The sequence below is a fragment of the Prionailurus viverrinus genome, chromosome B2 (genome assembly GCF_022837055.1).
Source record: "Prionailurus viverrinus isolate Anna chromosome B2, UM_Priviv_1.0, whole genome shotgun sequence".
NCBI classification, from domain to species: Eukaryota; Metazoa; Chordata; class Mammalia; order Carnivora; family Felidae; genus Prionailurus; species Prionailurus viverrinus.
This window is the reverse complement of record NC_062565.1, coordinates 33,533,737-33,559,217: the sequence shown is the minus strand read 5'-3', so window position 1 is coordinate 33,559,217 and position 25,481 is coordinate 33,533,737. Positions and strand designations below refer to the sequence as shown.

Below are 25,481 nucleotides of genomic sequence, written 5' to 3'. Positions count from 1 at the left end.
GCTCCTGGATAGGAGGAACAAAATATTGTTAAAATGTTGATACTACCCAAAGCACTCTACATATTTAATGCAATCCCTATCGAAATACCTCCAGCATTCCTCACAGAGCTAGAACAAACAATACTAAAATTTGTATGGAAACAGAAAAGACCCTGAATAGCCAAAGCAATCTTGAAAAAAGAAAACCAAAGCAGGAGGCATCACAATCCCGGACTTCAAGCTATACTACAAAGCTGTAATCATCAAGACAGTATGGTACTGGCACAAGAACAGACACTCAGATCGGGGCGCCTGGGTGGCGCAGTCGGTTAAGCGTCCGAGACTTCAGCCAGGTCACGATCTCGCGGCCCGTGAGTTGGAGCCCCGCATCAGGCTCTGGGCTGATGGCTCAGAGCCTGGAGCCTGTTTCCGATTCTGTGTCTCCCTCTCTCTCTGCCCCTCCCCCGTTCATGCTCTGTCTCTCTCTGTCCCAAAAATAAATAAATGTTGAAAAAAAATAAATAAATAAATAAAAAATAAAAAAAAAAAAAAGAACAGACACTCAGATCAATGGAACAGAATAGAGAACCCAGAAATGGATGCACAAGCGTATGGCAACTAATCTTTGACAAAGCAGGAAAGACTATCCAATGGAATAAAGACAGTCTCTTCAGCAAGTGGTGCTGAGAAAACTGGACAGCAACATGCAGAAGAATGAACCTGGAACCACTTTCTTGCACCATACACAAAAATAAACTCAAAATGAATGAAAAACCTAAATGTAAGACAGGAAGCCATCAAAATCTTCCAGGAGAAAGCAGGCAAAAACCTCTGTGATCTTGCCCGCAGCAACTTCTTACTCAACACGTCTCTGGAGGCAAGGGAAACAAAAGCAAAAATGAACTACTGGGACCTCATCAAAATAAAAAGCTTCTGCACAATGAAGGAAACAATCAGCAAAACTAAAAGGCCACCGACAGAATGGGAGAAGATATTTGCAAACAACATATCAGATAAAGGTTTAGTATCCAAGATCTATAAAGAACTTACCAAACTCAACACCCAAAAAACAAATAATCCAGTGAAGAAATGGGCAAAAGACATGAATAGACACATCTCCAAAGAAGACATCCAGATGGCCAACCGACACATGAAAAAATGCTCAACATCACTCATCATCAGGGAAATAGAAATCAAGACCACAATGAGATACCACCTTATGCCTATAATAACTTCTAGGCCTTCCTTTTATCTCTTATAATGAAAACTCAAGCAACAACAGATGTTGGTGAGGATGTGGAGAAAGAGCATCTCTTTTGCATTATTGGTGGGAATGCAAGCTGATGCAGCCACTCTGGAAAACAGTATGGAGGGCCCTCAAAAAATTAAAAATAAAAGTACCCTATAACCCATCAATTGCATACTAGGTATTTATCCAAGGGATACAGGTGTGCTGTTTCAAAGGGACATATGCACCCCAATGTTTATAGCAGCACTATCAACAATAACCCAAAGAGCCCAAATGTCCATCAATGGATGAATGGATAAAGATGATGTGGTATATATATATATATATATATATATATATATATATATATACACACACACACACACACATATACAATGGAGTATTACTCAGCAATGAAAAAAGAATGAAATCTTGCCATTTGCAACTACATGGATGGAACTGGAGGGTATTATGCTAAGTGAAATTAATCAGAGAAAGACAAAAATCATATGACCTCACTCATATGAGGACTTTAAGACACACAACAGATGAACATAAGGCAAGAGAAACAAAAATAATATAAAAACAGGGAGGGGGGCAAAACATAAGAGACTTAAATATGGAGAACAAACAGAGGGCTACTGGAGGGGTTGTGGGAGGGGGGATGGGCTAAATGGGTAAGGGGCACTAAGGAATCTACTCTTGAAATCATTTTGCACTATATGCTAACTAATTTGGATGTGAATTTTTAAAAATAAAAAAAACATTGAGTAATTCAACTTCATTCATAAATCAAAACTATAATGAGAGACCCTTAATTTATAACAGAGGTGAGAGTGCAGTAGGGAAAAGATGGTCTTTCAATAACAATGCACTGTCAATTTGAAGATATCAACAGAGAAAAAATAATACTGACCCCTATCATACATCAAACAAAAAAAAATAATCAGTTTAAAGGTCAAACAATAAAAGTTTTAGAAGAAAGCAAGGAATATCTTCAAGCCGTAGGACAGGTAAAGAGCCCTTAAAAAGACACAAAAAGGGAAAAATTGATACTGGACTACATTAGAATTAATAATTTCTGTTCAACAAAAAAACAACATTAAGGTTGATATTGTGGGGCACCTGTTGGTTGAGCGTCTGACTCTTGAGTTTGGCTCAGGCCATGATCCCAAGATCATGGGATCGTGCCCCAAACTGGGCTCTGCACTGAGCAGGGAGGCTGCTTAGGATTCTCCCTCCCTCTTTCTGCCCCTCTCCCTGGCTCATGCTCTCTCTCTCTCTCTCTCTCTCTCTAAAAAAAAAAAAAAAAAAAAGTGATAGTGATGTTCAACATCACTCATCATCAGGGAAATGCAAATCAAAACCGACAATGAGATATCACCTCACATCTGTCAGAATGGTTAGTATCAAAATAACAAGAAACAAGGAATTTTGCCAAAGATGTGGAGAAAAGGGAACCTTTGTGCACTGTCGGTGGGAATGGCAATTTGGTGCAGCCCCTGTGGAAAACAGTATGGAGGCTCCTCAAAAAAACTAAAAGTAGAAGTATCAATCTCAAGCAGCAAGAAAAGTCTCAAATACACAACCCAACCTTACACCTAAAAGAGCTAGAAAAGGAATAATAAATAAAGCCTAACATCAGCAGAAGGGAAATAATAAATTATAGCAGAAATAAATGATATAGGAACAAGCAAACAACAACAACAAAAATAAACAGAACAGATCAAGAAACTAAGCGCTGGTTCTTTGAAAGAATTAAAATTGATAAACCCCTAGCTAAACTTCTCAAAAAGAAAAGAGAAAGGACACAAATAAATAAAATCACTGATTAGGGAGGAGAGATCAAAACCAACACCACAGAAATATAAACAATTATTAGAGAATATTATGACAAAGAATATGCCAACAAACTGGGAAACCTGGAAGAAATGTACAAATTCCTAGAAACTCACACACTACCTGTTTTCTGAAACAGAAAGAAAGAAAATTTGAACAGGCAAAGAAGCGGAATCAGTAATCAAAAATACCCCAACAAATGAAAGTCCAGGTCCAGAGAGCTTCCCAGGGAATTTCTACCAAACATTTAAAGAAGAGTTAATACCTATTCTTCTCAAACCATTCCAAAAAATAGAAATAAAAGGAAAACTTTCAAACTCATTCTATGAGGCCAGCATTACCTTGATTTCAAAACCAGACAAAGACCCCACAAAAAGGAGACTTATAGGCCAATATCCCTGCTGAACATGGATGCAAAAATTCTCAACAAGATACTAGCAAATTGAATCTAATAGTACATTAAATAATTATTCACCACAATCAAATGGGATCTATCCCTGGGCTGCAGGGGTGGTACAATATTTGTAGATCAACTGACGTGCTATACCACATTAATAAAAGAAAGGGTAAGAACCATACCATCCTCTCAATGGATGCAGAAAAAGCATTTGACAAAATACAGCATCCATTCTTGATAAAAACCCTCAACAAAGTATGAGATGGAACATACCTCAACATTGTAAAGGCCATGTACGAAAGACCCACAGCTAATACCATCCTCAACTGGGAAAAACCGAGAACTTTTCTCCTAAGGTCAGAAACATGACAGGGATGTCCACCCTCACCATAGTTATTTAACATAGTACAAGAGGTCTCAGCCTCAGCAATTAGACAACAAAAAGAGAAAAAAAAGCATCCAAATCAGCAAAGAAGAAGTAGAACTAATACATGAATTCAGCAGAGTTGCAGGATATAAAGTCAATGTACAGAAACCTGGCATTTCTATACACCAATGATGAAGCAGCAGAAAAAGAAATCAAGGAATTGACCCCATTTACAATCGCACCAAAACCCATAAAATAACTAGGAATAAACCTTAAAAAAGAGTTTAAAAGATCTGTACTCTGAAAACTATAGAACATTTATCAAAGAAACTGAAGAGGACACAAAGAAATGGAAAAACATTCCATGCTCATGGATTGGAAGAACACACACCGTTAAAATGTATATACTACCCAAAGCAATATACACATTTGATGCAATCCCTATCAAAATACCTCCAGCATTTTTCACAGAGCTAGAATGAATAATCCTAAAATTTATATGGAATACCACAAAAGACCCCAAATAGCAAAGGAATCCTAAAAAAGAAAAGCAAAGCTGGAGGGGTGCCTGGGTGGTTCAGCTGGTTAAGCATCCAACTCTTGATTTCCGCTAAGGTCATGATCTCACGGTTCAGGAGACTGAGCCCCAAGTGCAGCTCCACACTGAGAGAGTACAGAGCCTGCTTGGGATTCTCTCTCTCTCCTCTCTCTCTCTCAAAAATAAATACATGAAAAAAAAAAAGCTGGAAGCATCACAATTCTGGATTTCAAGCTATATTATAAAGGTGTAGTCATCAAGACAGTATGGTACTGGCACAAAAACTGACATATAGATCAATGGAACAGGATAGAAAGCCCAGAAATGGATCCACAACTATATGGTCAACTCATCTTCAACAAAGCAGGAAAGAATACCCAATGGAAAAAAGGCAGTCTCTTCAACAAATGATGTTGGGAAAACTGGACAGCAACATGTAGAAAAATGAACCTGGACCACTTTCTTACACCATACACAAAAATACATTCAAAACGGATGAAAGACCTAAATGTGAAACAGGAAACCATCAAAATCCTAGAGGAGAAAACAGGCAACAACCTCTTTGAGCTCGGCTGGAACAACTTATTAAACACGTCACCGGAGGCAAGGGAAACAAAAGCAAAAATGAACTATTGGGACCTCATCAAGATAAAAAGCTTCTACACAGAGAAGGAAACAATCATAAAAACTAAAATGCCACCTATGGAATAGGATATTTGCAAATGACATATCTGATAAGGGGTTAGTATCCAAAATCTATAAAGAACTTATCAAACCCAAATAACCTAATCAAGAAATAGGCAAAAGACATGAATAGATATTTTTCCAAAGAAGACATCCAGATGGCTAACAGACACACGGAAATATACTCAACATCACTCATCATTGGGGAAATACAAATCAAAACCATGATGAGATATCACCTCACACCTGTCAGAATGGCTAAAATTAACACAAGGAACAACACATGTTGGTGAGCGTGCAGGGAAAGGAGAACCCTCTTGCACTGTTGATGGGAATGCAAACTGGTGCAGCTACTCTGGAAAAGAGTATGGAGGTTCCTCAAAAAGTTAAAAATAGAACAACCCTATGACACAGCAATTGCACTACCAGGTATTTACTTAAAAGATACAAAAATTCAGATTTGAAGGAGTACATGCACCCCGATGTTTATAGCAGCATTATCAACAATAGCCAAACTATGGTGAGAGACCAAATGTCCACTGACTGATGAATGGATAAGGAAGATGTGGTATGTATGTATGTGTGTATATATGTGGTATGTACACACACACACAAACACACACACACACACACACACACACGAATATTAGCCATCAAAAAGAGTGAAATCTTACCATTTGCAACAACATGGATGGAGCTATAATGTATTATGCTAAGCGAAATAATCAGAGAAAGACAAATACTGTATGATTTCATTCATATGTGGAATTTAAAAAACAAAACATATGAAAATATGGGAGAGGGAAAGAAGAGAGAGGGAAACAAACTATAAGAGACTCTTTTTTTTTTTTTTTTTTTTTGAGAGAGAGACAGAGCATGAGTGAGGGAGGGGAAGAGACAGAGAGGGAAGCAGAATCTGAAGCAGGCTTCAGGCTCCGCACTGTCAGCATAGAGTCTGATGCTGATGCGGGGCTTGAACTCACGCTGATGCAGTGCTCAAACTCACGAGCCGTGAGATCATGACTTGAGCCGAAGTCGGACACTTAACCAACTGAGCCACCCAGGTGCCCTATAAGAGACTCTTAAGGATAGAGAACAAACTGAGGGTTGATGGAGGGAGGTGGGTGGGGGATGGGCCAGATGGGCGATGGGTATTAAGGAGGGCACTTGTTATGATGAGCACTGGCTGTTGTATGTAAGTGATGAATTACTGAATTCTACTTCTGAATCCAATGTTGTGCTAGAATATTAACTAACTAGAATTTAAATAAAAATTTGAAAAGGAAAAAATAAAAATAGAAATAGGAGTATCATACAATCTAGTAATTCTACTTCTGGATATTTACCTGAGGAAAATTAAAACATTAATTCAAGAAAATATCTGTACCCCTATGTTTATTTCAGCATTATTTACAATAGCCAAGATACAGAAGCAACCCAATTGTCCATCAATAGGTAAATGGATAAAGAATATGTGACATATAATATATATGTATATATATACATATATGTATATATGCACACACAGTGAAATATTACTTAGCCATGAAAAGTAATTAAATCTTGCCATCTATGACAACATGAATGAACCTAGAAGGTATTATGCTAAGTAAAACAAGTCAAAGTAAAACAAGTCAGACAAAGAAAAATATCATGACTTCACTTACTATGTGGAATCTAAAAAACAAACAAAAGAACAAACAAAACAAACTCATAAATACAGAGAACAAACTGGTGGTAGCCAGAGAGGAGGGGTTGGAGGAGTGGGCAAACAGGTGAGGGGATTAAGAGGTACATACCTCAAGTAATAAAATAGTCACTAGGATGAAAAATACAGCATAGGGAATATAGTCAATAACATTGTAATAATATTATGGTCAAATGTATGGTCAAATGGTAACTACATTTATCATGGTGAGCACTATATAATGTACAGAACTGTCAAATCACTATGTTGTACACCTGAAACCAATATAACATTGTATATCAACTATACTTCAGTTAAAAAGGAAAAAAGGAAGAGACCAGGGATGAGCAGGTACAGAGTAAAGGCCATGTGAGGAAACGGTGACAAGTCAGGAGTCTGCAAGCCAAGGAGAGAGGCCTCAGGACCTGCTGATACCTTGATAATGGACTTAAAACCTCCAGAACTGTGAGAGAATAAATTTCAACTATTTAGGCACCCAGTCTGTGGTATTATGTTATGGCAGTCATAGCAAACCAATACAAATGGATACGGAGTTCCAGTTCTGCAAGATGAAAAAGTTATAGAGATTTGTTGTAGGATGCAAATATAGTTAACAGTACTGAACTGTACACCTAAAAATGGTTAAGATGGTGTGGCGCCTGGGTGCCTCAGTCGGTTAAGCGTCCGACTCTTGACTTGAGCTCAGGTCATGATCTCGTGGTTCATGAAATTGAGTCCTACATCAGGCTCTGCGCTGGCAGCATGGAGCCTACCTGCGATTCTCTCTCTCTCTCTCTCTCTCTCTCTCTCTCTCTCTCTCTCCCTCTCCCTCTCCCTCTCCCTCTCCCTCTCCCTCTCCGCCCCTCCCCTGTTCACCTTCTCTACCTCTCTCCCTCTCTCAAAATAAATAAATAAAAATGGTTAAGGAGCACCTGGATGGCTCAGTCGGTTAAGCATCCGACTGGCTCAGGTCATGATCTCACAGTTAGTGAGTTTGAGCCCCACGTTAGGCTCTGTGCTGACAGCTCAGAGCCTAGAGCCTGCTTTGGATTCTGTGTCTCCCACTCTCTCTGCCCCTCCCCTGGTAACACTCTTTCTCTCTCTCTCAAAAATAAACATTAAAAAAAATTTTTAATGGTTTAAGATAGTAAATTTTATATTATGTGTTTCTTACCACAATTTAAAAAACTGTTAAAAAGACATGAAATGCAGAGAAGGCAATTTACAATAATTATAATAAAGCAATGTAAAAGGGACAGCAGTATCTGCAGCCAATTAAGCCGACTATACTCTTTCCCCATGGGGCCCAGTGTGTAATGGCTGCAAACAGCAGCCTCCTCAGTAGTGTATGCAGCCTGTTGATTGTACGGGTTGCCCTAAGGGACATTGGAGATAGTTTTTTCTGGTGGACATTGAGGTTTGGCCTCATGCTTTCTCCAATCTAGGCTCCAGACAGGTATGCAGGGTGCCTTTGGAAAGCCCCAGGGCACAGTGGCCAGGGTCCACATTGGCCAAGTCATCATATCCGTCCGTACCACGTTGCAGAACAAGGAGCATGTGACTGAAGCCCTACGTAGGGCCAAGTTCAAGTTCCCTGGCCGCCAGAAGGTCCACATTTCCAACAAGTGGGGCTTTACTAAGTTTAATGTGGACGAATTTGAAGACATGGTGGCTGAAAAGCGACCCATCCCAGATGGCTCTGGGGTCAAATACATCCCTAATCATGGCCCCTTGGACAAAGAGTGGGTTCTGCACTCATAAGAACCTCAGCACTGCCCTTCCCATTCATGCCCACCAATAAATCCTGCTTCCTGTCTAAAAATAAAGTGACAGCAGTAAAGTATGGTGACAAATGTTAACTAGACTTATTGTGATCATTTTGCAATATATACAAGTATCAAATCATTTTGTTGTACACCTAAAACTAATATAATATTATGTCAGTTATGCCTCAATAAAAAAAAAAAGAGAAGACTAAAAAAAGAGTCATCGTGAACCCACAGAGTAGAAGATATTTGTAATACATGTATGTAACCAAGGACTTGTTTTTAGGATAAAGAACTTCTAAAAATTAATAAGAAAAATACAAAGAACCTAAGAGATAACTAGGAAAAATACTTGTATCAATATTTTATTAATCAAGATATTCAAAATTCCAACAAACCAACCATCAAGAAAATGCAAATTAAAATCATAATGTGATACAATTACACACCTATCAGATGGCTAAAATTAAAAGATAAAAAATACTAAGTGCTAGCAACTGGAACTCTTATGCACTGCTAGTAGGAAAAGTGGTACAAGCACTTTGGAAAACTGTCTAGCAGTATCTACTAAAGCAGAACACACACACGCACAACCTATGACCCTGCGGCTCTACTGTTGGACATATATAAAACAGAAATGTGTCCACCAAGAGATACGTACCAGAATACTCACAGGAGCACTATGCTTTTTTCTTGCATATGTTTAATTTTCATACAGAAAAATTCATTCTTTGTGGTGCCCAGCTCTAGGGTTTTCACAAATGCATACAGACCACCACAGTCACGATGGAGATAGTTCCACATGGCAACAGTACACTTAATAGCCAGAAACTACAAACAAACCAAATGTCCATTTACAACAGCACTGGACAGACTGTGGCATGTATTGGAATGATGTAAGTAATGAGGATGGATGAACTACAAATATGTGTAATGATATGGATGGCTCTCACAAACACCATGTTGAGCTGAAGAAGCTAGACACAAATGATGACATACTATACGGTTACATTTACATAACTTTAAAACTAGGGAAACTAATGTATGGTGTTACAAATCACAATGAAAGTGATCCTTGGGGTGGATATAACTAGAAAGGCCACAGGAGACTTCTAGGATTCTGGAAGTTAGTAGTCTGTTTCTTGATGTGTTAACTTTGTAAAGAATCACTCAACTATTATATACACATGATTTGTGTTCTTCAATATGGTACACTTCAATATAATTTACCAAAAAACTACACTGAAACACCATGTGTCATCTATTAGATTAGGCAAAAATCCTAAAGCCTGACAATATTCTCTATTGACAAGTCTCTGGAAAAACAAGAACTAGTACACAATGCTGATGGGAACATAAAATTATATCCTTATAGCAGGTAATTCAGCAATTACTATTAAAATTATACATACATTTTCCCTTTAACCCACGAGTCCCACTTCTAGGAATCTATCCCAAAATATGCTGGCAAAAAAGGGAGAAATACCCCAAATGTCCCTCAACTGATGAATGGATAAATAAAATGTGGTATATCTATCCATACAATAAAATATTATTTGCCCACAAGAAGGAATAAAGTAGTGATAGTGCTAAAATACATCTAAACCTTGAAAATATTATGCTAAGTGAAAGAAGCCAGCTATAAGAGACTACAGAGTAAATGATTCCATTTATAGGATGATCAGAATGATGATCAGAATAGATACAGAAAGTAGATTAATGGTCACCTAGGACTAAGGCAAGGGACAATGAGGAGTGACTGCTAATAGGTAGTATGGGGTTGTTTGGGTGATTAAAATGTTCTAAAATTGATTGTGGTTATAGTTGTACAACCTGGTGTAAATTCTTTTTTTTTTTTTTTTTTTTTTTTTTTTTTTTTTTTTAAATTTTTTTTTCAACGTTTATTTATTTTTGGGACAGAGAGAGACAGAGCATGAACGGGGGAGGGGCAGAGAGAGAGGGAGACACAGAATCGGAAACAGGCTCCAGGCTCTGAGCCATCAGCCCAGAGCCTGACGCGGGGCTCGAACTCACGGACCGCGAGATCGTGACCTGGCTGAAGTCGGACGCTTAACCGACTGCGCCACCCAGGCGCCCCGACCTGGTGTAAATTCTAAAAACAATTGAACTATACACTACAAATGGATGAATTCTATGGTATGTGAATTATATTTCGATAAAATGGTTTTTAAAATATGTTGGAAGGGGCACCTGGGTGGCTCAGTCAGTTAAGCTTCCGGCTCTTGGTTTAGGCTCAGGTCATGATCTCATGGTTTGTGGGTTTGAGCCCCGCGTTGGGCTCCACACTGCCAGCATGGCGCTTGCCTGCAATTCTTTCTTCCTCTGTCTCTCTGCCCCTCCCCGGCTCTCTCTCTCTCTCTCTCTCAAAATAAATAAATAAATTTTAAAAAAATAGAGTTAAAATATGCTGGAAAAATACTAAGTGACTCATGAACAAGGTCATTTATTGCTGTACTATTTGTAACAGCAAGAAAACTAGAAATAATTCAAATATCTATCAATAGAGAACAGGCTATAGAAACTATGATGCCTCCTGAAAATATTTTGAGTATTCTGTAGATTCAAAAAGGAATGGGGGGGCGGGGGGTGCCAGCCTGGCTCAGATGGCAGAACATGCAACTCTTGATCTCAGGTCATGAATTCAAGCCCCACACTGGACATAAAGCCTACTTAAAAAAAAAAAAAAAAAAAGGAATAAGGAACGTTGCTCTATATACTTCTATAGACTGATCTCCAGGATATGTTTTTAAAAGAAAAAACAATGTGGAAAGTGTTTATGGTATGCAGTATTTTATGTAAGAAAGGGGACAACACAAACATACATACGTATAACATATTTTGTTTTATGGTTTTATCTTTGGAACTTTAACTTTTTATTTTATATAATTAAAAAATAAATTTAAAAACAATTTAAAAATTTTAAACAAACTGATATAAAATTCCTGGAAGACAGCATAAGAGAAAACCTCGATGACCTTAGGTACAGCAATGACTTTATTTATTTTTTGGAAGAGTTCAAGTGGGGAAGGAGAACAGAGAGGGGGACAGGGGATCCAAAGTGGGCTCTGTGCTGACAGGTTGACAGCAGCAAGCCCGATGTGGGGCTCAAACTCACAAACTGTGAGATCAATGACCTGAGCCGAAGTCAGATGCTCAACCAACCGAACCACTCAGGTGCCCCAAAAAGGTTGTTTTTTAAATGTTTATTTATTTGTTTTTGGGAGAGAGTGAGAAAGCGGGGGAGGGGCAGAGAGAGGGGGAGGGAAAAAGGGGGGGGAGAGTCTCTGCTATCAGCGCAGAGACCAACGGGGGGCTTGAACTCACTAACCATGAGATCATGACTTGAGCCAAAACCAAGAGTCAGACACTCAACCAACTGAGCTAACCAGGCACCCCAAAAGCTTTTGTTTTTTAGTAAAAGTTGATATGGAACAGTTAATATATTGGAAATCATGGGGCCATTAGCAACTAACCTCTGTCCTGAAGCGAGGGCAATGGGAGACTGTCCATTGGGGGGCCGAGGCTCCTCACATGTCTTCATCTCCACCTCTACCTTATCCAGACACTGAAATAAAAGCCACAAAGAGCTAAGCATCTGCACAAAAACCCACACAGCACACGCTGCGGATTACCCATCTCTATACTCTAATGCCTAGTTGAGTGCTGTGCCCACAGTGGGCACACATTAAATGTCTGTCGAATGAATGAACAAACTGAAATGCAAAGACAGGCCTCATCTTCCCTCTTCCATGTCCATTAGCAGCAGAACTCCATGACAAGTATGGGATTAGCTCATAGCAGAAAACTAAAACATAAATCCAAGTTACAGAGATTACTATTCCTGGAGATTCCACTCTTTGAGTAAAGGCATGCATGGATCAGGGCTTTCATTGACGAAGGGCTTTCAGTTGATAATCACCCGATAGTCAACATCAACTACATTTCTCATTTCTCCTCTGTCAGGATTCCAAAGGAAATGTAAAAGTAGAACCTGGGTAGCAAAGTTGTTATAAAAAACAAAAAGCAAAACAAGCAACTCAGGACTCCTGGGTCTTGTGTCTCAATGCTAACATTATACCTCATAGCAATACCAGAATAAGCCCAGACAGTAGTCACTCTGTCTGAGAGAGAAGCTGACAAGCCAGAAAGAGCAATCATCACTCCCAAAAAAGATAGCCTATCAGGACTCCTCCCCATCTTCTCTCAGATCTTTTAAAACCTGACCCCAGCCATCCCCATGTGATTACTTGCAATCAAGAAAAGCCATTACCAAGCATATGGGATGTGTCTTCAACTTTGTCCACTGGATCTGAAAGAAGAAAGCAAAGACTCAGGGCTGTGGGAGCTGTCTCTCAATAAAGCATGCCTGTTGGCCAAGGACAGCAACAGCACTCTGACCCCCATTCTCACCCGGATGGAGGCCCTGTTGCAGTAGACCCGAGTGATGGCTAACCAGGTGGGCAGCTCCAGCACATTCTGTAGAACCTCTTCATCTAGCTCCAGGTTCGTCAGCTGACCCTCCCCTTTCAGAGTGCTCAAATTGATTTTGTCTGGGGAAAGATTCTTGGTGAACCTGAAAAGAGTAAAAATAAGAACCTATTATTTCTATGGAAACCCACTAAATGGGCATTATAGCCAATAACGCTTTCTAGTTTGGAGAAAAGAGAAAGTTACAGAACAAATGTTGACTAATGACCACACTGTCTCTGTGCCAAGTAAGATGTTAGGTGAGACCTATCATTCTACTCACGATTGTATCACCTTTTTACTCAAGTGATTCTGGAGAAATGGCTATAGCAGTGGCAATATAGACTTTTGATATTTCTGAATCCCCACATAAAAACAGAGCAACTAGATAGCAACATCAGAAGCCCACGGATAACACTTACAACAAAACTAGAAGACAAAGCAGACTCATAAACCCCCACATAAAGCAAGAGGGAAAAAACATCAATAGCCACAAGACAAATGTGCTATAAGCAGCTGTGAAAATCAACATGAAAGCAATAAGGCATCTGACAAACCAAAGAACAGAAGAACTACAAGATAACCAAGTTTTAAATGAAAAGCAACGTGGGCCAATTTGATCATAGCAGTTGAAACTAGTGGGGTGTAGTCAACTGCAAGGGGTCCCCAGTGAGGTACAAAGGACCTGGAGCAGGCTAGCCCTGTAAACTCAGGAAACTAATCAAGGTTCCTTCTTAGGACACAGCACCCATGTTGAAAAGAAACTGTTGGGAGAGGAATCCAAACTGAGCAAGATAGGGAAAACAAATGAAGAAAAGAGATTGTACAAACAAAAGTGGGGGGGGGGGGCTGGGTGGAGTAGACAGACCAGGATATCTCAGAAAGCAAATTATATTTCTAACACTACTTGAAACAGACAAGGGAGCTCTATGAAGTTACAATGTGAGACGGGGGCACCTGGGTGGCTCAGTCGGTTAAGTGTCCAACTCTTGATTTTGGCTCAGGTTGTGGTTGGTGGGATCACGCTGCAGGTCAGGCTTTGCGCTGACAGCACAAAGCCTGCTTGGGATTCTCTCTCTCTGCCCCTCCTTCCCCACCCCCCTCTCAAAAATAAACTTCTTTTTAAAAAATGGTAAATTAAAAAAAAATGTGAAATGGTAATAGGCTAATTGTTGGCTTATTAAGTATAGTCAAATGAAACCCCAGACCCTTACACATCCCTTTACTCATGTGACAAAAGAACAACCCCCTCACCTATAGTCCTGCCAAAGTAAATGAACCCAAATCTCATCATGCTACTAGGTCCAGTTGCAAATTTGCAGGAAATACAGAGGACAGAGAAAAAACGTTGAACTGCACCATAAGCGCGCAATCAGCAAAATACAGACCATAGGAAACTCTACAGGTCAAGTGGCCTGGACATAATTCACACAGGCCAGTCTTCTCATTATTCCATGCTCACTGTCTCCAGTCTGCTCACGTGTTCTTGCCACCCCTTTCCTGGAGCATCATTATCACAGTCTGCCATGCCAGGCCCAATGCAAGACTTCTCACTGAGGCTTTCCTTCCCCAACTGCTGCAACTCACATTAAACTTTTTTTTTCTACATCTCTAGAATCTGTTACACACATTTAAGTCATAATCATGGAGGGTCTTAGGATGTTCTCTAATTCTCCCATATGTAACCACCCCTGTGTAATTAGATGTGAAGCCTTGTGAGGTCAGAGGCTTAGTCTTAGCCATCCCTCCTAATCAAAATGGTTACCTGACATACGCACATACCTCTCAGCTAACGATCCTGCTGCCTAACTACTCCCAGTTCCCTTCTCATCTTTTTGGTTAGATCAATTTAAGGGCAGTTCCTCACAACATATCCCTCTCTCCTGTATGACAAGCTGTCTAGATGAATCTCATTCCTGTAATTCTCACTGTTGCTGCCTCTCAGAGTCCCTATTTTCCACCTCAATAATAAAGTGTATCTTGCCCTCCATCCATAACTACACTTGGCCCTTAAACATATTAGATGCTAATAACTGACTTCAGAGTTACATATTATTTACCAACTTTTATTTGTTCACATACATCCTTTCCTTGTACTAAGGTGTATTTTAGTGTTTTTGGTTTTCCTTGGACTATAACATCATGATGTGCATGAGTTTTATCTTCACAATTTTTTTTTCTACAGTGCCTAAAATGGTACTATATAAAAAGACTCTTTAACAATTTTTAAATGATAGTTAAAAATTTTTAGAAGTTTATAAACATGCAAAAAAAAAGTACTATATGATAATTAGAGATTCATAGGAATCAATGGCATGATAACAAATTCAAGGAAACTGCTTACCTGTGGGACAGGGGAGGGGTCCACAGGAAGCTGCAACTATATAAATACTTATTTCTCACATTCTGTATAAATACGTATTTCTCACACTGGGAGGTGACTGTATGGGAGGTGAACGTATGGCTATATTACTCTTTATATATTTTTGTATGGCAAATATTTCATAGTAATTCTTTCTAAGATTTCTATCAATTACCTATCGTATGTACTTACTGTTTGAAGCGCTACTCCTCCATGGGTCTCTCACACTCCTACATGTCTTGCTGAGTATACCAAAAACACATGATCCTGACCACTCCTTACCCGGGCCACTTCTCAGGATTGGGTTTGCAAAGATCAGCTTTGAGGGATAAAGTAATGCGCCCCACCCTAGGACAAAGAGCAGGCTTGCTTACCACTTACTTTAGTGTTCCATTCCTATAAAATATGTGCAAGCATCCATCTGGGTCCGTTTGTGTCACTCCCATGGGACATGAGGGGATAAGGGGGAACTAATGCAAACATTTGCTTATGCTGCTTGCAGGGCTGTAATAAAGTCCTCTATCTCTGATCTAGGAGTCTCATGTGTTCTGTCAGCATCCATAAACTACAACAAGCTAATTATTAGCTTTTAAATAGGGTAAAATAAAATTCTATACCCTTACACATACTTTTACTGATTTTAATTCACAAAAAATGTTTAGTCAACATTTACTGGGTATGAACCAATGTTAGTCTCTGAACCCAAAAGACAAGCTTTCTACAATGGCTCCTATCATCTGAAAACTAACTTGCTACAGAGGGAAAGAGAATTTCTCTTTTCCTTCGAGGAATGGCTACCTATAAGGAAATAGGACTGGGGTGTGAAAGAAAAAAAAGAACATCTTAAACACTTCCACTACATAAAACAAGAATAACAACAACTGAAACTAAAGGAAGATATACAGTGCATGCCCCTTAGGGACTTGGAAGAAACACAGTCCTGTGGGAAGGAAAGAACACAGAAACAGAACTTAACATTATTTGTAACCACTAGATACAGGCAGGCTTTCTTTTTCAAGTTCTTTATATTTAAATAAGATACTACAATTATTTTTTCCTAGCAACACTTCCTATACTCTTAAGTATTCAGGAAAGCCACATCAGCTCAGAAATTGGAGTGAGTAACCCTTCAGAAGTATTAGTCTTAAAGATAAGAATTTTTGGGGCGCCTGGGTGGCGCAGTCGGTTAAGCGTCCGACTTCAGCCAGGTCACGATCTCGCGGTCCGTGAGTTCAAGCCCCGCGTCAGGCTCTGGGAGGATGGCTCAGAGCCTGGAGCCTGTTTCCGATTCTGTGTCTCCCTCTCTCTCTGCCCCTCCCCCGTTCATGCTCTGTCTCTCTCTGTCCCAAAAATAAATAAAAACGTTGAAAAAAAAATTTTTTTAAAAAGATAAGAATTTTTGAAGATAAAAAAATTAGTTTTAAAGACTGTAACTGTACATGTCCTCTTTTCCCCAGATTGTGATAAGACCCCACCTCTCTGCCTCAACTGAGAATCATAGTAGGTGTGAGACACTGTCAGAGATGGGAGTCAGGACCCCTTCAATATGCAGGAGAGAACAGGCTGAGAGTCACTAAGATAAGCTATTTCCCTTATGATAAAAATCTCTCTAAAAACAGGAGGAACATACTTTGAATAAAATGAAACCACCACAGTCAACAATGACTTACACACATGCTAACATTGACATTCTCAAAGTGGTTACACTGAACAGGCAACCTGTACCTAATTTCTACCATGTGTTCTATGCAAAATCTAACTCCATTTACAGCTCCATGTAAAAAAATACATGTCATTTTTCCAGTCGTGAATAAAAAAGTATGAGACTTGTGTTACATTTCACCCTAACTTTGCCAGGATTTAGGGCAATTGTGTCTCAAACTATGGTCCTGTGATCACATGGGTAGAATCACCATGGTGTATGTTTATTTTAACATGTAGATTATCGGGCCACACTCCAGATATGCTGATTCACAATGGGGAGGGGAGTAAGGAGTCAGCATTTTACAAACTCAGGGTGATTCTTCTGTTCTCTAAAGTTTGAGAATGGTTTAATTTGAATGGTTTAACAGTTAATCAGTTAAAGTGATTGAAGGCAGCGAAAATGAGAGGTTCAAGATAGAAAAGAGATGCATAAATCCATTCTTCCAGAACAGAGAAGTTTTTAAATTCTATTCTTATCATGGCTTGGTGTTTAAGAGCACAGGCTTGAGCGTTAGACTTGGGCTCAAAATCTGGCTCTCTCACTAATGCTGTGACTTTAGGCAAACTGTTCAACCAACTTCACAGGACTGGTGGAATTAACAGAGCTAACTAACATACACTAAATATCCGGCATTTGTTAAGTGCTCAATAAAAAGTAATCAGTATTATTTGTGGATTCCACTGCTGCCTTTAGAAAAGGATTACATTATTATCTTAAAAAATAGATTCAGGAGGCCTGGATTATAATCCTAGGGTTCAAGCTGTCTTCAAGAGACAACCCCTCAGGTCTCTTTCTAGCTCAATGTATCCTCCTCCATTCCCAGTATGCCTATTTCTATCCTTTCCACCCAGGTGTCTACAAATTGAAATCTGAACAAGCTTAAAACTGAATTAATGTTCCTCAGAAAGCCTTTCCAGAGTCCCCACTCTGGCTCCAAGAATAGATTTTCATCCTTTGTCCCTCCAGTACTACTGGGTCACAAGAGAACTGAGGACATGGAACAAAGTTATCAATTAATCTAGTCAAAATCAAGCTTGTAAAGGCAAGACCAACCAATTGAAAACAACAGGTGTATAGGTGGTAATCAGCAGAATTCTATGAACTTTGTAGCCATGTCATCTGGCAAATGACAGCACTGACTTCTTCAGGGAAGTTCTATAGAGAACCCTGTGCTCATTGTATCCTGATAGTAACCAGGTGGACTTATCTTGGAAATGACTACAAGTGTATGAACATCAGGCAGCCAGGACTAGAGACTAATCTCAGTGAGGACTGGTCATCAGACTCTCGGCATACTGCCCTCGTCAACAGCACCAACACAGAGGAAAAACGGGAAAAGCACAAAACCCAGAAGAACCTGTCTTCCTAGATGAGGCCCCAGAGGAAAAGTGATCACTCATATTTCCAGGTAGGGTACAGAAGAATAAGCAAGTGAGAGGATAAACTTCCTTTTATTATATAATTTTGGTTATCAGAGTAGAGAATCAATCTACAGAGATTATATGCAGGTCTGCTGGACCACCAATGGCTGTTCTCCCCTAAGAGTAATAATAAATTTGTCAATTTACTTTTATGATTCAACAAAAAGTGGGTATCACCTTATTAGCTTCTCAAAAAAGGCAGTAAGAATTCCTCAACTGATTTTGACTGCATTTTACAGTAATAACAAAGAATAGGTAAAATGGTAATCCATGAGGCCAGTTGTGGAGAAGGATTGCGGAGGTTTGCTCAAACAAGGAAACCAGACCTGAATCTGATCTGAAACCACTTTATTCAGTATCTGTGTTCCTAACTGAGGATGATATCTCTGATTCCAGGGTTGCTGAAAAGGCTAATGGAAGCCTGCTATTCCACTTTAAGTATGTGGGGAAACATTTTCTGGCCATCTGTTACTGTTACAGAGCATAGAAGCTAAGATGAAATCAAGTTGGAAAAGATCTTGATCAGGTTTCATTTCTGCCAGAGGATTGCAATCTGCCAAAGAGACAACAGAGAAAAATTCTCATATATCTTCGTGAAAATGTACCACAATGTTAGAAGTGAGAATTCTTAGATTTTTAGATTCACAGAATTTCAGAGTAGAAGGCATCTTAAATAATCATTCAGACCAAATCTATAATTTGCAAATGGCCAGAAAGTTAAATGACTTGCCCAAGAGTCATAGCTAGCCAGTGGTTAACCTGGGACTAAGCAAATGGCAGAAATGAGACTTAACTCAGCATTCGTTCAACTCTCCCACTACCCTGTACCCTGTAATTCAGTACTTTTATTGCTGATAATACAGTCAATAAGTTGCAATAATCAGTCTGCTTGAGGTCCCAAAGAAATCGAAACCCCACAAAAGCAAATATGCCTGCAAACATGCTTTGCTTCCTTCACTATTTTTTTCCACTAAGGTGATCACGGCCCAGGCCTTGGTTTCTAAGCTTCCTAAGCAAATCCATACCAAAGTATTTTCACTGCTCAGCCACACAACAGGCATGACTTTCAGCAAAAATATAATACATCAAGCTGTGGACCCCTAAATCATCTAAACAAAATATCTCAATCATTGAAGTAGCTAACATTAGTCCACTCTGGACCATATGATAGAATATACCATTCAATCTTAGAGGTTTGTCCTAATAGGTTTTACTCCCCAAACTGCTACATGAACGGATATATGCTTTTCTTAGAAGAAAATTCTCTCTCCTTCTGGATTTTTGTTTCCAATATTGGGTTTTTTAATTGTTTTTGTGTTATTTAAGGTGCAATTTATATACAGTAGCTTATTTTTTTAAATTTATTTTGAGTGGGGGGGGAGGGGAGAGGCACAGAGAGAGAGAGAGGGAAAGAGAGAGAATCCCAAGCAGGCTCCATGCTCTCAGCACAGAGCCCAACATGGGGCTCAAACTCACAAACCAGGAGATCATAACCTGAGCCAAGCTCAAAAGGCATATGCTTAACCAACTGAGCCACCCAGGTGCCCCTACAGTAGCTTATTTCTGAACTTTCTATTTTGTTCCACTGGTCTACTTATCCTTATGCCAATACCACACTGGCCATATTATGGTAGGTTCATTTTAAGTCTTAAAAGTAGTATAAATCTCATTTTGCTTTTCCCCCCCAAGATTATTTTAGTCATTCTAGGTCTTTTACACTTCCATACAAATTTTTAAGTCAGCCTGCCAATTTCTGTAGGATGGAGGAAAAAAACACCTGTTGAAATTCTGATTGGGACTGCATAGCTCAACTGGTGGAGATCTGACATATTAGCAAAGATGAGTCAGTGTATCCTTGAAGACGGTATATAACCAAGGGATGGCATATTTATTTGGGTCGTCTTTAACTTCTCCAGGCAACATTTTCTAGTTTTCAGGTATACACCTTTTTTTCAATTTATGTGTGTATTTTATATTTTTGAATTATAAAGGAAACTTTAAAATTTTTTCTAGTTGTTTGCTGCTAGAAGATAGAAGTAAAAGTGTTTTTTCATATTGATTTTGGTTTTTTAAAAAGATTTTTTTAAGTAGTCTCTACACCCAACATGGAGCTCAAGCTTACTCTGAGATCAAGAGTCCCACACTCCACCAACTGAGCCAGCCAGGTGCCACTGTATTTGACTTTATATCCTACAACCTTACTAAATTCAATTATTCGCTCTAATGGTTGTTTTGTAGGTTCTTTAGGATTTTCTATGTAAACAATTATATCTGTGGAATAGAGACAGCTTCACTTCTTCATTTCTGATCTCTGTGAAAACCGGTATTTATATATTGTTCCTATACGTTGCTAGTATAGTTCTAATACTAGCTAGTACTAATACTTGCTAGCAAGTTCTAATACTTGCTAGTCCTATACTTGCTAGTATAGTTCTAATAACTAGTTCTAATAACTTTCTAGTTATTAGAACTTACTAGTTCTAATAACTTTTTTTTAAGAGGCCGAAAGAGTTCTACAAAGACATTCACATAGTCTGCAACATCTTTGTCAGTTTTCTGTTACCAAGATTATGATAGACATATTAAACAAGATGGGAAGTGCTTTCCTTCTCTATTTCCCAAAATAATTTGTGTTAAATGGGTTCTATTTCTTACTTAAGTGTTCAACACAAATCATCAATAAAACTATCTGGACCTGGAGTTTTCTTTGTAAAATAAAGTTTTGATAACAAATGCAATTTCGTTAATAGACATTGGGCTACTCAGATACTCTATTTCATGTTCAATTCTGCTAAGTTACGTTTTTCAAATAATTATGTGCACTTCATAATTGTTGAGTTTTTTAACAGATATGAATAATCCCTTAATACCTTTTAACACTTGTAAGATCTATATCCCCTCTTTCATCCCTGATAGTATTCATGATTTCTTTTTCTTGGTCAGTTTCACTAACAGTTAATTTTAATGATCTTTAAACAAAAAAAAAAAAAAACTTTTGTCTTTATTAATTTTCTCTATTTTGTCCTATATTCAATGTCAGTGATTTCTACTGTTTTTCCTTTATTCTACTTACTTGGGTTTATTACGTTCATCATTTTCTAGCATCTTAAGTTGGAAACCTCATTCACTGATTTTTAAACTTTTCTCTAATATAAGCATTTAAACCTATATGTTTCCTAGTATTCACTTTATTTGCTACATCCCACAAGTTTTGATATGGTGAATTTCATTGCCAACTAGCTAACATTTTCTAATCTCTTTTACAAAATGTTTTCTTTCACCATGAGTTATTTAGAAATGTATTTTAAATATTCCAAATTTGCAGGACTTTTCTAGTGATCTTATTTTTTATTGATTTTTAACTTAATGCCATTGTAGTTAGAGAATATACTATGTAAGTTTTCAATATTTTGAAATTTGTTGAGACATATTTTATAGTTTAATGTATGGTCTATGTTGGTAAACATTTCCTGTGCACCTGAAAAGAATATTGTTGTTCTCCAGTTGTGTTATGTATAGTGTTCTATAAATGTTAATTAGGCAAGGCAATGCATAACGTTATTCAGATCTTCTATATCTATATTGATATTTTTCAAGTTATTCTATCAACTACTGAGGGAGGAGTATTAAAAACATCCAACTATAATTGTTGGGGCGCCTGGGTGGCTCAGTCAGTTGAGCGTCCGACTTCAGCTCAGGTCATAATCTCACGATTTGTGGGTTCGAGCTCTGCATCGGACTCTGTGCTGACAGCTCAGAGCCTGGAGCCTGCTTGGGATTCTGTGTCTCCCTCTCTCTCTGCTCCTCCTCTGCTCACACTCTGTCTCTCTCTCAAAAATGAATAAAGATTTAAAAAAATATTTTTTAATCCAACTATAATTATGGATTTGCCTTTTTCAGCTTTTGTTTGGTTTTGCTTCATGTGTATTGAAGCTATTTTATTAGGTTCATATACATTAATGATTGTGTCTTTTTTTTTTTTTAGTTTATTTATTTTGACAGAGAGAGAGAGACAGAGAGAGAAGAGGAGAGGCAGAGAGAGAAGGAGAGAGTGAATCCCAAGCAGGCTCCAAGCCAACACAGGGCTCAATCTCACGAACTGTGAGATCATGACCTAAGCTGAAATCAAGAGTCAACACTTAACTGAGCCAGTTTTTCTGACAAAATGATTGTGTCTTTCTGATGAAATTATCCTTTTACTATGAAATGTTTATCTCTGTAATTTTTTTTTATTTGAGAGAGAGATTGAGCAGGGGAAGGGCAAGAGGGGAAAGGGGAGGGGGCAGGGAGAGATAAAGATCTTAAGCAGACTCCACATTCAGCGTGAGCCCAATACAGGGCTCGATTCCATGACCCTGGGATCATGACCTGTGCCAAAATCAAGAGTTGGACACTCAACCGACTGAGCTACCCAGGCACCCCTCTTATTTCTAGTAGTAATCTTTGTCTTGAAGTCTATTTTGTCTGATGATAATATAGCCCCTCCAGCATTCTTGTACTTACTGTTCACACGGTGTACCTTTTTTCATCCTCTCACTTTCAATCTATTTGTGTCTATCCCTTTTTTATCCAGTCTGACAACCTGTACTGTTAATTTGGAGTGGTCAGTCCATTTACACTTAATGTAATTATTGATATTGGTTGATTTTGGTTTAGCATTCAATTTGTTTCATCTGGTTTTTGTTCCTCTATTCCTCCTTCTCTGCCCTCTTTTTAGGTTAACCTAATTATCTTTAGTATTTCATTGTAATTTTATGGGATTTTTAGCTAAACCTCCTTACCTATGTGTGACTACTCTAGGGACACACAATGTAAACTTATCACAATATACTTACAGTTAACATTATACTACTTTAAGTAAAAATTTAAGAACCTTTGCAACAAAATAGTTCATTTACTGTCCTTCACCTTGTGGACCATAGTTGTCATATATATTACATATACAACAGTCCCCCTTTATCCACGAGGGATATGTCCCCAGTCAATGCCTGAAATTGCAGACAGTACTGAATCCTATATATACTACCTTTTTTTTTTCTATTAAAACATAACTATGACAAAGTTTATAAATTAGGCAAGTAAGAGATTAACAATAACTAATAATAAAATAGAACAATATACTGCAATAAAAATTATGTGTATGTGGTTTCTCTCAAAATAGCTCATTTTACTGTACTCACCCTTCTTCTTCTTGTGTTGATATAAAATGATAAAATGCCTACCTGATGAGTTGAAGTGAGGTGACTGATGTAGGTACTAAGACACAGCATCAGCTTACTAGTGACCTTCTGATGATATGTCAGAAGGGGGATCATCTGCTATGGACTGCAGTTGACCACAGGTAACTGAAACCATGGAAAGCAAAACTGTGGATAAGGGAGAACTACCATACATATGGTACAGACCCATAAGACAGTGTTAAACAGTCTTGTCTATTACAGAAATAGTCTTGTACATCTACATTTCCAGGGTTCTTCACTCTTTCTTATAGATCCAAATTTCCATCTGGTATCATTTCTCTTCAACCTGAAGAACTTTCTTCAGTATCTCTTATAGTACTGCTAGGATTCTGTTTTCCTTAGTCTAAAAATGCCTTTACTTTCCACTTTTAAAAAACATTTAAGCTGGATATGTAATTTTAGGTTGAGAACTTCTTTCAGCATTTAAAGATATCAGTCCATTGTATTCTTGCCACTGCTGTTATTGATGGGAAGTCAGCCATTAATTTCTATCATTGTTCTCCTTTATGTGAGAAGTCATTTTCCTCTGGCTGCTCTCATTTTCTCTTTATCTTTAATTTTCAGCAACATGACCGTGATGTGCCTGGAGTAATTTTCTTTGTATCTATCCTACTTAGGATTGACTGAGATTCTTGATTTTATAAATCTGTTTTTCACCAAACTTGAAACTTTTAGCCACTATTTCTTTTTTAATAACAGCTCTATTGAAATAGAATTCACATACCATAGACACATTCATTTAAAATGTACAATTGACTGGGGGCGCCTGGGTGGCTCAGTTGGTTAAACGTCTGACTTCGGCTCAGGTCATGATCTCATGACTCATGGGTTTGAGCCCCACGTCGGGCTCTGTGCTGACAGCTTGGAGCCTGCAGCCTGCTTCAGATTCTGTGTCTCCCTCTGTCTGTCCTTTCCCTGCTCTCTCTTTCAGAAATAAATAACATTTAAAAAAATTAAATGTACATTAAAAAAAATTAAATGTACGACTGAATGGTTTTTAGTATACTCGCAGAGTTGTGCAATCATAAGCTTAATCCATTTTAGAACATTTTCATTACCCTCTTCCAAAAACACCTGTACCCTTCAGCTATCATCTCCACTCTCCTTATTCCCCCTAACCTGGTAACCATTATCTATTTTGTCTCTATAGATTTGCCTATTCTGGACATTTAACATAAATGGAATTACATAATATGTGGTCTCTTGTGACTAGCTTCTTTCACTTAGCATATTTTCAAAGTTCATCCATGTTGTAACAGGAATCAGCACTTCTTTCCTCTTTATGGTCAAAAATATTCCATTATACAGATACACCATCTATATAATGTTTTATCATTATTGTTTATCATCATTTATCATTCATCAGTTGATGGGACATTTGGGTTGTTTCCCCTTTTGAGACATTGTGAATAATACCACTATGAACATGCAAGTACAAGTTTTTATGTGGACATACGCTTTTATTTGTTGGGTATACAAGTAGGAGTGGAACTGCTGTGTAAAATGGTAACTCTGATACTTCTTGAGGAGGTGCCAGACTGTTTTCCAAAGTGGCTGCACCATTTTACAGTCCTACCAGCAGTGTTTGAGAGTTCCTATTGTTCCACATCCTCACCAACATTTGTTATTATTTCTCCACATTTTCACCAACACTGTAATTAGCTTTTTAATTACAGTCATCCTGTAGCCATTGTGATTTTGATCTGCATTTCCTTGATGGCTGATAATGCTGAGTATCTCATGTGTTTGTGGCCATTTATGCATCTTCCTTAAAGAAATG

The 25,481-nt window shown here is 38.4% G+C and overlaps 1 protein-coding gene and 1 non-coding gene across 2 annotated transcripts in view; one reads left to right on the top strand and one right to left on the bottom strand.

Annotated features, from left to right (window-relative positions):
* BLTP3A (bridge-like lipid transfer protein family member 3A) overlaps positions 1 to 25,481 on the bottom strand; it is a 71,558-nt gene that overhangs the window by 30,518 nt on the left and 15,559 nt on the right. Inside the window, exons 2-4 of the mRNA XM_047859405.1 lie at positions 12,917 to 13,079; positions 12,777 to 12,815; positions 11,980 to 12,071 (exon numbers count right to left, since the gene is read on the bottom strand). Of these exons, the coding sequence (XP_047715361.1) occupies positions 11,980 to 12,071; positions 12,777 to 12,815; positions 12,917 to 13,079 (294 nt within the window). The remainder of the gene's footprint in view (positions 1 to 11,979; positions 12,072 to 12,776; positions 12,816 to 12,916; positions 13,080 to 25,481) is intronic.
* LOC125166920 (small nucleolar RNA SNORA70) lies at positions 7,985 to 8,117 on the top strand. Its single transcript, XR_007152619.1, has one exon. It is a non-coding gene; the product is annotated as a small nucleolar RNA SNORA70 (small nucleolar RNA).